This window comes from Hemibagrus wyckioides, linkage group LG17, assembly GCF_019097595.1.
Source record: "Hemibagrus wyckioides isolate EC202008001 linkage group LG17, SWU_Hwy_1.0, whole genome shotgun sequence".
Classification (NCBI taxonomy): domain Eukaryota; kingdom Metazoa; phylum Chordata; class Actinopteri; order Siluriformes; family Bagridae; genus Hemibagrus; species Hemibagrus wyckioides.
In genome coordinates, this window is record NC_080726.1 from 23,672,941 (window position 1) to 23,689,777 (window position 16,837).

General features: G+C 40.1%; 1 protein-coding gene across 1 annotated transcript; it reads right to left on the reverse strand.

Annotated features, from left to right (window-relative positions):
- Positions 1–1,094: 1,094 nt before the first annotated feature.
- Positions 1,095–12,201, reverse strand: dhx40 (DEAH (Asp-Glu-Ala-His) box polypeptide 40). Its single transcript, XM_058413903.1, has 16 exons — positions 11,812–12,201; positions 9,925–10,070; positions 9,718–9,837; positions 8,866–9,093; positions 8,705–8,771; positions 8,440–8,571; positions 5,599–5,698; positions 5,358–5,444; positions 5,076–5,258; positions 4,908–4,988; positions 4,038–4,195; positions 3,828–3,942; positions 3,641–3,749; positions 2,809–2,973; positions 2,491–2,719; positions 1,095–1,414 (listed from the first exon to the last, which is right to left on the reverse strand). The coding sequence occupies exons 1-16, from the start codon at positions 11,984–11,986 to the stop codon at positions 1,296–1,298; spliced, it is 2,214 nt and encodes a 737-aa protein (XP_058269886.1). The 5' UTR covers positions 11,987–12,201; the 3' UTR covers positions 1,095–1,295.
- Positions 12,202–16,837: the final 4,636 nt, after the last annotated feature.

The following is a 16,837-nucleotide window of genomic DNA, read 5'->3' on the forward strand; positions in this document are numbered from 1 at the left end:
AACACTTTGTTTCTCTTAAAGCTAGTGTAATTTATAGAAGTATAGCGTAATGTTTTTTTTAAAAAAATCACCGTACACCAAAAAACTTTTCTCAAACAAGTTGGTAAGTTAAAGAATCATAATTCATTCATTTTCAGGATCCACTTTATCCTGGATCTGCTTTATCCTGCATTCAGTTTATCCTGGATAGGGTGGTAGTGGATCCAGCAACTAATCCTGGGATCATTGAGAGCCAAAGGCAGGAGAATTTACCCCTGGATGGGAAACTAGTCAGTTGCAGGGTACCACCCACCCACACCCACACCCACACCTAAAGGGCAATATGGTGCAGCTGTTTCACCTGCCTGTTTCCTGTATGTTTTCTGGAGGTGAGAGGGAACCAACACTATATTGCCAAAGGTTTTGGGACAGCCCTCCAAATCAGTGAATTCAGGGGTTGTACACAGCCCCTTAGTTCCAGTGAAAGAAACTCTTAATGCTTCAGCTTCATACCAAGACATTTTGGACAATTTCATGCTCCCAACTTTGTGGGAACAGTTTGGGGATGACCCCTTCCTGTTCCAACATGACTGCACACCAGTGTACAAAGCAAGGTCCATAAAGACATGGATGAGTGAGTCCTGACCTCAACCCCATAGAACACCTTTGGGGTGAATTAGAGTGGAGACTGCGAGCCAGGCCAAAACTGGGACATCGGCCTTTACATGCACACGAATGTAATATGGAGTTGTCCCGCCCTTTGCAGCTATAACAGCTTCAACTCTTCTGGGAAGGCTTTCCTTAAGGTTTATGGGAATTTTTGACCATTCCTCTAGAAGTGCATTTGTGAGGTCAGGCACTGATGTTGGATGAGAAGACCTGGTTTGTAGTCTCCACTCTAATTCATCCCAAAGGTGTTCTATGGGGTCGAGGTCAGGACTCTGTGCAGGCCAGTCAAGTTCCTCCACACCAAACTCACTCATCCATGTCTTTATGGACCTTGCTTTGTGCACTGAACTCAATGATTTGGAGGGGTGTCCCAAAACTAATATAGTGTATATAAACACTACGTGAACATGTGAAATTCCACACAGAGAGTAAACCTGAGCTCAGGATCAAATCCAGGACCTTGTCATTTTTATTATGCATTTCATTTCATTATGTACAAGCACTATTTCAAACATGTACAGTTATTATAAAAACATTTATTACACATTTTGAATATCACAGTGATAAGTGGTGGATAAAAGGACATCAAAATACATAACAAAAAGAAACAAATCAGTTTTCACTTCATGAAGGGGATTGTTCTCCTTTCAGGAATGTTTCGTCTGTGCTCGATTCTGTTTCCGTTGTAAATATCGAGCCCGAGCCTCTGTGATTGAACTTTCATCGTTTCTCTTCTCAAGCTTTTTTGATGCATCTTCAATGGCCTCTGTTAAGCGAAATCAAATATATGATCATAAAAGCAGGTATGAAATCATGCATTTAACACAGGTCATGATCTTGCACTAAACCATAAACACATAAGTATACACTGTTTGTCTTGCACTTACATATGGAACTGTAAGATTCAATATATACTATCTGACCAAACGTTTGTGGACACCTGACCATCACTGAGTCTTCTCCAGACTGTTGCCACAAAGTTGGGAGCACAAAATTGTCTAGAACATCTATGTATGCACTAGTATTACAAGTTCCCTTCAGTGAATCTCATATGCCTAAATATGTTCCAGCATGGCAATGCCCCTGGGCACAAAGTGAAATCCATGAAGACATGGTTTGCAAAGGTTGGTGTAGAAGAATTTCAAGCGTCCCTCACAGAGTCTGACCTCAACCCCGGTGAACACCTTTGGAATGAACTGGAACACCGACTACATCAGAGTGTGCGCTAAATAATAATCTTGTAGCTTTACTGTCAAATCCCCACAGCCAAAATTTACAGAAAATTCTTTTCAAAAGAGTGGAGGCTATTATTACACATACAATAAGCAGGCATAACATTATGACCACCTGCCTAATATTGTGGTGGTCCCCCTGTTGCTGCCAAAACAGCCCTGACCCATCCTGCACTAAGTATTCTGACCCGTTTCTATTAGAACCAGCATTAACTTCTTCAGCAGTTTGAGCAACAGTAGCTCGTCTGTTGGATCGGATCACACGGGCCAGCCTTCACTCCCCACGTGCATCAATGTGCCTTGGCCACCCATGACCCTGTCACCGGTTCACCACTGTTCCTTCCTTGGACCACTTTTGATAGATACTGACCACTGCAGACCGGGAACACCCCACAAGAGCTGCAGTTTTGGAGATGCTCTGATCCAGTGGTCTAGTCATCACTATTTGGCCTTTATCCCACCCAATAACAGATGCCATGATGAGGAGATCATCAGTGTTATTCACTTAACCTGTCACTGCTCACAATGTTATGCCTGATCGGTGTATATGTGTGATAGTTAGGTGTCCACAAACCTTTGGCCTTATAGTACATGTTTGTGTATAACATACCCATTTGTTTTTGTGCTACTCTTTTCTTTTCCCACCGTGCCATTTCTTCATCAGTCACCTCTTCCCTAGCGACGCTGCTCAGATCATAAACATCGATCTCATGCAGCTTTGGCAGCAGGTCCTTCACCCAGTCATACCGGATTGGACATACAGTTCTCACATAAACCCGTGATGTGACCAAAACATCATGAAATATGATCCAATCCAACTTTGCCTCCTGCCCAAAAAGCTGAAAAAGGCCATAAATGGCATAATTTATTCATCAATCAGAATAATAATTATGGCTTAAGAAGACAGTTTAGTTTTGTAATTCCTTACAGATGATGATGGATGAATATGAACTGTAGAGCCATGTCCATCCATTGTACAGAAAGCCTTTCCAACAGATCTCCTTGCCACGTTAGTAAAATAACCCTGGCAGAGACACTGCCTCAGAAGTTCACTCTTATTGCCTTTAAATGTCTCCTGTGGAAAATCCCTTTGCTAAAAGCAACAAACAAGAAAAACACATTTCATTCTGTGAGAAATACATCCATGCATATCATGGAGATTTGTATGTTTTGGTGTCATTCTTTTTAATCTATACCTAATAAATCAATACCATGTCAGGTTGCTTCAGTTATACTGAATACGGGAAAGTGGAATTCATTTTGTGTAAGAAACACCACACCCGGGGACATGCTTTTAAAGGAAAATAATCAACAATGGGGTGGTGTGATGATATTAGGATTTACACTAATAAAATATTGCCACGTCATATTTTACCCACCTTTATATTTACATTTAATGTTTGCAATAATGTGTGTTTGTTCACTTATAACAGCTATAAGCAGTTCCCTCACCAAGCCTTTTCTCTCCTTCGACAAGAAGGTAGCTTTTCATATTAAAAAAAGGCAAAACCTTCTGTCCTGAAGACTTTCCCGTGTCAGGAAACGTAAAGTCACAGCTTTACCTCAGATCACTGCAAAGGTCATGACATTGGAGACTCCTTCCACGAAACATTAAATAAACATCTCCTCAGAGAAACCATCACCATATGAACTCCACACATTCTTAAATCATTTGATGTGGAGCATCCATCATACAAATTCCTGTTTAAGCGGTTACGACAAAAATAATAAGTTGCACCTCACTGTATTAACAGGAATACCTGTTTCAGACGGAGAAGGATTTCCCGGAGTTGAGTTTCGACGCTAAAGGCTGACTTGAGTGCCCGCCAGTGGACCCAGTGATCTTTACTCCACGCAGATGGATTTTCACTACGAACGGAAGCCAGTGGAGATGAATAATCCAATACACTTTGCTAGAATCAGTTGGATCAGAAAATAACGTCCTACCTTGCTTTGCATTTCTCAAAGACGCAGAGCAGCATCAGGAAGTCATTACAGCTACCTGCACAAGCTGCTAGCTCTCTGTGCATGATCTCAGCTTCCTTCTGTTTTTCTGGAAGCCCTTAACAGACAAAATAAATTAAATAAAAAAAGTAGGCACTGTAATAAGAAAGGTTGTAATCAGTGAGGTGAGAGTTCTGGAGCTGAAATGGCTACCTGGTCGAATGAAGATGTTTTCCACTGACAGCATGGCTGCCACGGGGAGCATTGCGTCCTCACAGCCAAGGGCAGCAGATTTGAGCAGGGCACGGGTAAGCCCGGGAGGAAGAGGGAACTCTACCATCATCCTTCCCAGACTGGTCACATCACCCTTCCTTTATAAAAGCGACACACAATTAAGCTGCTTTCACACTGGGTTTTTTTCTCTCCATAATCTTGTTCATGTGGCTTATGCAACATACACACAGTAACCATTACTATCCTGGCTCCCATCATCTAAACACCTAACCTAGCTTGCAGTCTAGATTAGCTTTATCATCATCATTAATAATAATTAAACAAAGATGACTAAACTCTACTGATGAGGAGGTTGAGTTACCAGAGATATCACTTGAACGTCCCAAAAATAGGAAAGTTGTTATTTTTAGTGATGTTGCACCTTTGTCACTATGCCAATGAGAAATTTCCTATTTGAGAAAAGTGATAAATCTCCTGATGTTTGCTGACAATCTGCACTTTCCCCCAGTTTACACCCCGTTCGGTCAATTGACTCTGTCACTCTGTGCTTTTCTGAAAAGTTAAATATTCCTCTCAGTTGCGGGGGAAAAAAATGAACACAGACCTCTTCCAGACATGAGTGTACATCACTTTGTTTACAAAACCTCTTTCTTCCTGTTCTACAATCTCAGTAATCCAAAGCAGGGGCCTGATCTATTTACCACATGTTTCTTACACATAATTATGAGATTATTTTCATGTTGAGCGCATAACAATAACTAAGAGCCTAGACAAAATGACCTAGGTGTAACTTGTTCCTTCATGCACCACCTACAGAGCATGGTTAAGAAACGTAACAACAAAACCAACCTGTCAATCGCATCAAACTGGTAAAGCTTCTTCAACGCATCCAAGATAAACCTTTCCTCGGGATGATCTAAGTAAGGAAACCTACACACAGTGGACATACAGTTAAAGGTCTCTACACACAATTGCAAGCTTTATTAACGCCCAAAGCCCAGACGCAAGCAATATAACCTGATAACATCATGGACTCCAAGACACTTGAGGGTGAGGATGACAGAAGTGAGACTAGTTCTCTGTATCTCTGGCACGGTATATTCAGGCATGCAATTCTCCCAAAATTCCTTATTGTAGATCCTAAAGCACTTTCCCGGTGAGGTCCTTCCAGCTCTGCCAGCTCGCTGCTGAGCCTCACTTCTGTAGGTACACCACCAGAACATTTAGAAATACAACACACAGCAGTACAAAGTGTTCCAAGTGCCTGTTTATGGCTTGAACATTATATACTGTACTCACTTTGATATGGGCACCACGTCCAGGATGTCCAGGCCAACTCGCGAGTTGTGATTCAACTGTTTCACGAATCCACTATCAACAATATATCTTAAATAAATAAATTAAAAAAAAACAATAATCAAAAGTTGGACAATCACTTTCTAAAATCTTTTTCTCCTCTCCATCTTTCCATATCTCCTTGCACACATATTGCAACAGCTCTGTAGAAATCTCCGTCTCACCCTGAGACAGAGTGATTCACCTGACTCCATTGATTGTGAGCGATGTCGCTGCAATGTTGGTTGCCACCACACACTTCCTCACACCTGCAGGAGCAGGCTGAAATATCTGCCTTTGTTGATCTACAGGCACGGAAACAAGCAAGCATGTGAGAAAATACTTTTACTGACTATTCCCATGATTGCTGATACCATACAGTCATTACTTTTAAGTATATCTCTCCCTAAAATCTATCACATTTACACTTAAAATAATATTTTATACAATACAGAAAACAGCGCTCTGAACATAAAATGTTCTGATACAAAAAAACTCCCACATTAAGGCCAACGCTACACTGTGTGTTAACAAGATGGCTGCTGTGCATGTCCTTCAATCATTCAGCAAGATGATTTATTAAGTGTTACCAACCTAAACACATATAGCTGTGCTCCAATAAATAGCTAGAACCTTGTGTATGGTGTAACACAAATATAAATTGTAGAAGAAATATGTTTAAATTAAAAAAATATATATATACACACTGGAAAAGTCTTCTTGACATACACTATATTGCCAAAGGTTTTGGGACACCCCTCCAAATGATTCAATTCAGGTGTTGTTGTTCAGGGTTTGGGCTCGGCCCCTTAGCTCCAGTGAAAGGAACTCTTAATGCTTCAGCTTCATACCAAGACATTTTGGACAATTTCATGCTCCCAACTTTTTGGGAACAGTTTGGGGATGACCCCTTCCTGTTCAAGGTCCATAAAAACATGGATGAGTGAGTTTGGTGTGGAGGAACTTGACTGACCTGCACAGAGTGCTGACCTCAACCCCATAGAACACCTTTGGGATGAATTAGAGCAGAGACTGCGAGCCAGACCTTCTCGTCCAACATCAGTGCCTGATCTCACAAATGTGCTTCTAGAGCAGGGGTTCTAGCTTCTGCTTGGTTGGAATGAAAACCTGCAACCACACCGGCCCTTTCTGGATAAGACTGGACATCCCTGTTCTAGAGGAATGGTCAAAAATTCCCATAAATCTTGTGGAAAGCCTTTCCAGAAGAGTTGAAGCTGTTATGAGCTGTAAATGGCAGGCCAACTCCATATTACATTCATGGGCATGTAAAGGTAGATGTCCCAAAACTATATATAACAATAACAATAACAATATAGTGTACTTCTGCCTTATTATACTTATACACTTGGACAAAATTGTTGGTACCTTTCCATTAAAGAAAGAAACATCCACACAATGGTCACTGAAATAACTTGAAACTGACAAAAGTAATAATAAATATAAATGTACTGAAAATTGATTAATGATGATCAGTCATTGCTTCTGAATTGTGGTTCAACAGAAGCATTCAAAAAAAACTAATGAAACTGGCCTGGACAAACATGAAGGAAACCTTAACTTAAGATTTTGTTGCACAACCTTTTGAGGCCATCAAGCGATTTCTGTAACTCTCAATGAGACTTCTGAGGGCTCACAGAAGGCCACTTCAGAATAGTCCAATGTTTTGTTCTTGGCCATTCTTACATGTTTATAGCTGTGTGTTTTGGGTCATTTTGTGACAAATATACTCTGCATTCCAGGATAGCTGACATGATATTTAACAGGGTGAAATGAAAGCCTACTAGACAATCACGTTACTCTGACCTTCCCCTCTAGTGGACTATTAATCCTCCAGGTGTATAAAAGGTATGCAGGGAAATGTGTGAACAGTGCATCTCTCACAGAATAGCTGTGTAGTCAAGTATAACCTCATGTAAGAGAGTCGAATTTCCTGTAACGTGAAATGTCACACTGTCATTGAACGATACTAAATGATGTGTCATGTCAGTCAACATCCGGTGCATCCAAAGCTTTAAAACATGTCTGGAAAATATGTTCAAATCTGAAACCTCAGAATCTGTTCATGCTTTTAAACTAGTTCTTGCCCAAATTTAATACAATTAAATTTTATTTATCTAGCACTTTTAACACTAAACATTGTCACAAAGTGGCTTTACAGAAATATATAAATTCAGAATCAAAATTATACGTTTTTTAATTTATATTTATGCCTAAATGAGCAAGCCAGAGGCAACGCTGGCAAGGAAACACACGCTGAGAGGATATGAGAAAGAAACCAGACTGAAAGGAAACCTCATCAGATCATCTTCATCTCAGTGACACCGTTTCCTTTCTAAAACTGTACATCACATAGTCAAGTGCAATTGTGAACGAATACATTCTAATATATTATGAATACATTTATTCAGTGCTGCTCAGTAGCATATCAGTGCAACCCGGTGTACAGTATAAATACACTGATCAGGTAGAACACTGTGAGCAGTGAGAGGTGAAGTGAATAAGACTGATGATCTCCTCATCATGGCACCTGTTAGTGGGTGGGATATATTAGGCAGCAATTGGACATTTTGTCCTTAAAGTTGATGTGTTAGAAGCAGGAAAAATGGAGTGAAAGGATTTGAGTGGGTTTGATGAAGGGCCAAATTGTGATGGCTAGACCACTGGATCAGAGCATCTCCAAAACTGCAGCTCTTGTGGGGTGTTCCCGGTCTGCAGTGGTCACTATCTATCAAAAGTGGTCCAAGGAAGGAACAGTGGTGAACCAGTGACAGGGCAAGGCTCATTGATGCACGTGGGGAGCGAAGGCTGGTCAGTGTGATCTGATCCAACAGGCGAGCTACTGTTGCACAAACGCTAATGCTGGTTCTGATAGAAAGGTGTCAGAATACACAGTGCAAGACGGGTCAGGGCTGTTTTGGCAGCAAAAGGGGGACCAACACAATATAAGGCCATAATGTTATGCCTGATCGGTGTATGTTTTATATGTTTTTAACAACCATATTGGAGATAAACAGAGTAACGATACCTGTTGGCATGGATCCGTATAAAGGCAGGATAAGAAGGCCTTCGACTGTTCTATCGTCCACATCATAACGGTAGTCTATGGACTCAGCCTTGTCAAACAGCATGTCACAGGCTTTCTCGATCTCAGACTGACCTGAATTTAAAACAACAAATTAAAAAAAGACACAGCACAAATTAAAAACAAGCACAATACTGAATGAAAATCTAGAACAAATCACCGTCAGCTAGAAAAATAAATCACAGTATATGAAAACATCCACGTTTACCGGTCAGAAAGACGAGGATGTCACCAGATGCTTCGCTGGTATGAACATCTAAAGCCACCTTCACTACCTTACCAAAGCAAAAGTAGGAGAATTACACACTTCTCATCAGAAACCTTGGTTTTAAAGAATTCATGCAAAAAACAAATAAATTCACAACTCACTGCTTTAACATATGCAGAACTATCTTTGTCCTTCGGTCCAATCAAATTGCAGTAGAGTTCTTTCACTGGGTAGGTTCTTCCCGGAATCGTGAATACAGGACAATCTCCCAAAAAGCTACTGAGCTTGTCCGTTTCCAGAGTCGCAGACATCACGACCACCTTCAGAGGAAGCTTGCGGCCATGGGAGCCTCGAGACGGAGTCTTTTTTAGCAATCCAAGCAAAATATCCTGTGAGAAACAATGGTGTAAAGACTTCACACAAAGGCATAATCTAGGTGGAGTTTAATAAAAGGCGAGTTTAAAATGTGGGGGGAAAAGTACTCCAAATAGACACAAAATACTTTTTTTAAACTGATGACCCTTTATGAATAAATAAGGGGACACGATGGCTTAGCGGGGGTTTCCTTCCCCGGTTTAAAGCCTCGCCCAGGTTCTGAGTCGTTGACTGGAAGATCGGGGTTCAAGCCCCAGCACCGCCAAGCTGCCACTGTTGGGCCCTTGAGCAAGGCCTCCAACCCACCCTGCTCCAGGGGCACTGCATCATGTCTGACCCAGTGCTCTGACCCCAACCCCCAAGGATGGGATATGCGAAGAAAGAATTTCACTGTGCAGTAATATGTATGTGACAAATAAGACAACTTAACATGTGATGTAGGCTGACTGGCATCTCTAAACTGTCTGTAGTGTATGAATAAGTGTGTCTATGATTGTGCTCTGTGATGGGGCTAACACCCCATCCACTGACTTTTTCCCATGGGATAGACTCCAGGTTCCTAATGACCCTGTGTAGGATACTTGCTACAGAAAATGAATGGATGTATAGACACTTTATGAATGAATGAATGATTATACCGTGTTGAGGCTCCTCTCATGAACCTCATCGAGGATCACAACACTGTACTGTGGTAGACTTGAGTCTGTAAGGATTTCCCTCAGCATACAGCCATCTGTCATGTACTTAATCAAAGTGTCCTAAGAACAAAAAACACAATCAAATCATACAAGCGTACAATCTGACCGGTGTAAAAAGTATCTCACATTGATGTTTATGTTTCTTACCTTTGTGGTGCAGTCGTCAAAGCGCACCTGATAACCAACCTGGTGCCCTAAACTGACCGCCATCTCCTGAGAGACTCTCTGAGCCACAGTGATAGCTGCCACTCGCCTCGGCTGCGTGACACCGATTTTTCCATTTCTACAAAAACCTAAACATGAAAAATGTATTTAAACCAATCTATTTGATTAATATATCTTCTTAATAGTCACAGGAGCCATTCTTTCATACACTGTATAATGCACTTATATACACCCATCAGGCATAACATTATGACCACCTGCCTAATATTGTGTTGGTCCCCCTTTTGCAGCCAAAACAGCCCTGACCCATCATGCACTGTGTATTCTGACACCTTTCTATCAGAACCAGCATTAACTTCTTCAGTAATTTGAGCAACAGTAGCTCATCTATTGGATCGGATCACACGGGCCAGCCTTCACTCCACGCGTGCATCAATGAGCCTTGACCGCCCATGACCCTGTCGCCGGTTCACCACTGTTCCTTCCTTGGACCACTTTTGATAGATACTGACCACTGCAGACCGGGAACACCCCACAAGAGCTGCAGTTTTGGAGATGCTCTGATCCAGTGGTCTAGCCATCACAATTTGGCCCTTCGTCAAACTCGCTCAAATCCTTACACTTGTCTATTTTTCCTGCTTCTAACATCAGCTTTGTTCACTTGCTGCCTAACATATCTCACCCACTAACAGGTGCCATGATGAGGAGATCATCAGTCTTATTCACTTCACCTCTCACTGCTCACAATGTTCTATATATATATATATATATAATATTCTAAACTTTAAATCCACTATATGACCAAAATTTTGTGGACACCTGACCACCACACACATCCCATCCCAGATTTCATCTCCCCTTGCTGCTACATCCCAAAAATTAATTTTTATTACTTTTCGGCACATTCAGCCAGAAAAGTGTTACTGAGAACAGGCACTGATGTTGGGTGAGGAGATCTGTGACAATGGTGTACAGTAGAGATGAAATCAGTTCAAGACCAGTCGAGTTCTTCCACTCCGACCTTGTGCACACAATGGCAGGTGTACATGGGGTATTGTCATGCTGGAACAAGTTCAGGCCCCTTAATACCAGTGACGGAAAACTATAATACTACAGCATACAAAGACATCCTACACAACTGGGTGGTTCCAATATTGTGGAAACACTTTGAGGAAGAACTACATATCACCGTGATGGTCAGGTGTCCACAAACCTTTGGCTATATGGTGTAAATGGATCAGATTTTGATCAGCTTTCTTAAACACAGTCAGAAATCCATCTCACCCTTTATGTACAGAATCTCAGTAGTGTGACGCATTTAAACTAGATTTTTATTCGCAAATATAGTATGAACACGCAAGACGTCGTGTCTTCATTTTTGTTTTTTTCTTGCTTGCTTGTATTTTAGAAAAGGTCAGATCTTCACGTTATTATTATTATACACGGCCTCGCTGTCCGTCACTGGTCATTATAAAAATCCACGAAACTTATCATTAATGACACATTTCACATCTCTATTTCTCCTTAAACTATTTCAGGCTACAGTTAGTCAGGTTTTACGAAAGCAAGCGTTGTTTTAAAAGCAACTACCATAAAGAACGACAATAAAGTGTAGGCATCATAGACCGGTGTCTGCTAAATGTATGGAAGTATAAATGATAAATGAAAATATAGGACTGTTATAGCTATTATTTCACCATCCATCACTGTTTGGTTTCTAGAATGAATTGCACAAACTATAAAGGACATGATAACAATGAGGAGTCATGCTACTTTTTGTGAAAATGATGAACTAACTACAGATTGTTGTTGTTGTTGACAGTGGTCACTCCTCTGCCCTGTGTATTTGGAGATAGTGTTGCAGCTCACCAGCCTGATGCAGGTACTGCGGCAGCTGCGTGGTTTTCCCGCTTCCGGTCTCACCAGTTACAACCAGGAACTGGTTTTCCTTTACAGCCTCTATGAGTCTGTGTCTGTGTTGATAAATAGGAAGGTGTTTGGACTCCGTGTCTCTTGTCCAGTTGGACTCTTCCGGCTTCGACATGCCGTAGCTATGATAAGGCAGTTATGATGTGTTCATTTATTAAAACTGCAAATGAATGAACAAGTACTTTTTTGGTGCTGATGGTAGAGTTTGGCAGCAGCTGAAGGGGGCAAAAAAATCTAGTCTACAACAAGCGACAGAGAATAAAATAACAGGAAACGCTTTCCTTAGTAATGACTTCTTTCCTATGTCACGTGCGCGGCCATGTCACGTTACTGACAAGGCGTTGGGGTTCCGACACGGTTCACGCGCACCACTGCCATGTAGTGGTCAGGAGGAGTAGAACAAAACAAACGGAAAACAGGAAAGACGTGTTTCCAAAAGTTTTGGGACACCCCTCCAAATGATTCAGTTCAGGTGTTGTTTTTCAGGGGTTGGGCTCGGCCTCTTAGTTCCAGTGAAAGGAACTCTTAATGCTTCAGCTTCATACCAAGACATTCTGGACAATATAATGCTCCCAACTTTGTGGGGACAGTTTGGGGATGACCCCTTCCTGTTCCAACATGACTGCACACCAGTGACCAAAGCAAGGTCCATAAAGACATGGATGAGTGAGTTTGGTGTGGAGGAACTTGACTGGCCTGCACCCAGTCCTGCCCTCAACCTGATAGAACACCTTTGGGATGAATTAGAGTGGAGACGGTGAGCCAGGCCTTCTCGTCCAACGTCGGTGCCTGACCTCACAAATGGTCTTCTAGAGGAATGGTCAAAAAAATTCCCATAAACACACTGAGTCATTCCAGAAATGGAGGATGTTTTCAGTCCCAGCTGTGAAATTTCAAATAATCCATGAGCAAAATACTAAATCATGCACTTGTTGTGTAAATTGTACTTTCCCTGAGAGAAAATATGAATACAGCTGCAGAATAACTGGTTCCAAAATATTATTTAAAATATCAAATAGCCTTCAAGAACCCCCTAAAATGGCTTTTTTCTCTTGTCCCAACTTCCTGATGACCAACTTGCATTTCTAATATAACAGTTAAAATAGGTTTTAAATCTCCTTTTTTTTGGTATGATTTTGTTGATATATGTCTCTTGCAATTGTTATAACATTTTTTTTAATGATCAACACATTTTAAATAAATTTAATTATGCCCTGAATTTCTGTCCCACAACATGCACGCAACCCTGTTACCAAAACCATTTAGCCTGGCAGAGTGAGAGTCACATGAAACAGAGGAATTAACTTCATCAAGCCGCTTGCTAACACCACGCGTAGACCAAAGGTAAGTCCTCTCTTCTATTTTTCATATTTTACCAACCTTTCCAACCTTTCAAGTGAGTGTGTCACTCTAACCGGTGCAACTCTGTTACTCTTATTATTACAGTAAGGCAAAAAATGTTCAAATATTTTTTTTCTTTATTTATATAACTAAGTTTGTCCTTGACCTTGACAGCAATGCTACATTCCACAGCTAGCATCTATTCCAGAGAAAAAGCTAAAATTAGCATTGATTTGCAACCCTGTTACTGTAATTAGAGTAACTAAATTTGGGTTGCACTACAGTAACAGGGTTGAATCTTACCGAGTAAGATCTTCTTTGGTATAGCTTTGAGGATGTGCTGACCCTCATTCCTCCCCCAGAGAATGTTACCTCACGCCATATGGCCATCGCAAGAGAGATATGGGATACGCTGGCCAGCCACGAAAATTAAACATGAACATTATAACATATGCTTTCTAAAATATGGATCAGTTCATACTGTTCAGTCCTGTTTTTGATGATTCATTTTAACGCCAGGTCGTCAGCCTAGTGTAACATGGCTATTTTTTATGTATGTCCGAATATTTGATCAGTTCCAGTTTGTGGTCTTGTTGATTGTTATCATTCATTCATGCAGAATTCATTCTCTTGAATATTATTAAATAACATTCCTTCTTTGTCACATTTATGTCATGATCTACTTCTTCATCTTCTTCTTTGGGCTTTTCCCTTCAGGGGTCTCCACAGCGAATCATCTCTCTCCTCCTATCCCTATCTTCTGCATCCTCAACACTTTCACCCACTAGCTTCATATCCTCATTTATTCCATCCATATACCTCCTCTTTGTCCTTCCTCTTTTCCTCCTGGCAGCTCCATGTCCAACATTCTCCTACCAATATACTCACTCTCCCTCCTCTGGACATGTCCAAACCATCTTAATATGTCATGATCTACAATCAAAAGAAATGTATCCATTCAACCCTGTTACTTTAATTTCAACCCTGTTATCATGTAATTTTTTCATAAAATAATCTTAAATCCTTTTCTAAGCTTGTGAGGGTTTAAGCTATTGTCATTTTAAAAGTTTCAATGATTACGTGCATATTGTGTTTGAGCAAATATTTGAAAATAAATAATTAAATGAGTAAAAATAAATGTGTGATTAACCAAAAGTTGAGAAAGATAGGTTTTAAAAGTTGTTTACATTAAAATAAGACAAGTCTTATCTGAAATTAAATGAGAATACAATGTGAATATGACTTTCTTTACTTAAGGGTAAAAGATTTATTAAGCAATATTTTAAAATCTGCTTTTTTCAGGTTTCTGAGTAACAGGGTTTTGTAACAGGGTTTGCGCCAAGCAGAGCACACGACAAATAAAATATCTCATAAAAAGTGTACGTTTGATGTTTGAGCTGGACGAATCAAATTATTTGACAGATTATTACTTGTTTTTCTTTAATACATAACAGAAAATGATAAAATAAAGGTTAAATTTTTCAAATGTTCTGGTGCCTAAATTGTCCTCTAATTCTGTAATGTCTCCACTCCTAAACCTTGTGGAAAGCCTTCCCAGAAGACTTGAAGCTGTTATAGCTGCAAAGGGCGGGACAACTCCATATTACATTCATGTGCATGTAAAGGCAGACGTCCCAGTTTGGGTCTGGCTCACAGTCTCTGCTCTAATTCATCTTAGAGGTCAGGACTCTGTGCAGGTCAGTCAAGTTCCTCCACTCCAAACTCTCTCATCCATGTCTTTATGGACCTTGCTTTGTGCACTGGTGCACAGTCATGTTGGAACAGGAAGGGGTCATCCCCAAAGTTGGGAACATGAAATTGTCCAAAATGTCTTGGTATGAAGCTGAAGCATTAAGAGTTCCTTTCACTGGAACTAAGTGACCGAGCCCAACCCCAGAAAAACAACACCTGAATTCAGTGATTTGAAGGGGTGTCCCAAAACGTTTGGCAATATAGTGTGTAATGGAGGCATAGTGAGTAAGCTATGGTAGATGAGAGATGTTTTTTAAAACATTTTAAAAAATTTGAGTATATAATGTATAAATGCTGCTAATGTCCTGTAAACAAATCCCTTGTATTTTTAGGTATACTTGTCCATTAAAGCTGATTCTGATAAGAGCCCCATCAATTCATTAACAGTTGTGGATATTGAACTCAGGTTTATAAGTTGTTGTTTTTTTTATAATAATAATAAATAAAATAATCCATAATTGACTCGAAAATTGTTGAGTTGAAAGTAATGAAGCAAACCTCATACTGAGTTTACTTACGTTACGTCAGCAGGTGAACTTTTGTTTCTACGTTTAACCATCTTGAAATGTTTTACAGTGAAATAAACAAACATAATAAACAAAAATAAAATTGCCAAGACCAATTTAAAATGTTTAGCTGGTCAAAAAGACATTTTCATTTCATTCGTTATCAAAAATACTAATTAAAGCTTCTCAACAAAATTGTCTTTCATGGTCAAGACAAACAGTGTGACCTTGAGACAACCTTAAAATTTGCTGGGTTTTATTTTTCACCATTATATTAAACCATGACACTTTATTCGTCAGTCATGAAACACCCCTGAAATGTAATAGAATAAACAGAGGTTTAAAGAAATGTAAAACAACTTTTAGCTCCCATTTATTATATTGGTCTTTAAACAGCTGTACACAAGCATTCAAACTAGTTTTCCACATTTTTCAACACATCAGCTACATGGCACTGATGAAGTCACATGGAGGAAATCAGAGGCCCTCTTCAAATATCTAGTCACCAGACTGCCTCCTTTCTGTAAAGAAACACCCACAGCAGAACAGGAGGTTAAATAAGTTTGAAGCCCAGGTCCACTGAGCTGCCACTGCTGGGTCCCTGAGCACGGCCCTCAACCATCAATTGCTTAGTAGTATAAAATGAGATAAAATGCAAGTCACTCTGGATAAAGGCAGTCTGCCAAATGCCAGAAATGTGAATGTAGATATTAAAATTGATGGATTGTATATTCACTTCTATTACCGGTCCTCAGACACTGAGCTCTTCTGTATCACAATGCAAGTAAACCTAAGACACACCACATTTGATGCAAATGATTTCATTGATTTAAAAATAATCACTGGAGACAACTAGGAGTTTTAGTTATCAAAATATCTTCTCTGAGCTTGAACAAACATGATATCTAGTTAAGTGACCCGTCAGTTAGATATCTTAAATGACCAGCCAGTTTCTTCTCGGAGTGCACATCTGAATTCCTGAAACTGAAAAGTGCTCACGGGGGTTTCACAAAAAGCATGCGAGAAATTTACAGATTCATAACTCTCTTCAATCTCTGAGTCACTTGTGAAGCTTGGGATATTTCACTCCATCACCAGGCCGAATGTCAAGCACTTGTAGTCATCATCATGAAGAGGACAGCTGAGAAGACGTTAAAAAGATCAAGAAATACCTTTTAGAAATCAATTAAAATGGAAAATAAGTAAAGAATAAATGGAATAGGTGACAGGGTGTGTTAGGAACTATGACGGAGTTACTATTACCACTCAAAGCCGTTCCTCTCGTTTTATTTCTTTTATACCACAGCAATTTACCAATAACATCGGCAATTTATTTTTCACTGGAAAAAGACCTGGTGATATTATTT

What these genes read in the sequence shown, in the direction of transcription:
- dhx40 (XM_058413903.1), bottom strand. Translation starts at nt 11,986, where the DNA reads ATGTCGAAGCCGGAAGAGTCCAACTGGACAAGAGACACGGAGTCCAAA. An exon ending in ATGAGAGGAGCCTCAACACG is followed by an intron (nt 9,094 to 9,717) that starts GTATAATCATTC and finishes TGTTTCTCACAG; the next exon opens with GATATTTTGCTTGGATTGCT. An exon ending in CAGTTTGATGCGATTGACAG is followed by an intron (nt 4,196 to 4,907) that starts GTTGGTTTTGTT and finishes GCTTTTATAAAG; the next exon opens with GAAGGGTGATGTGACCAGTC.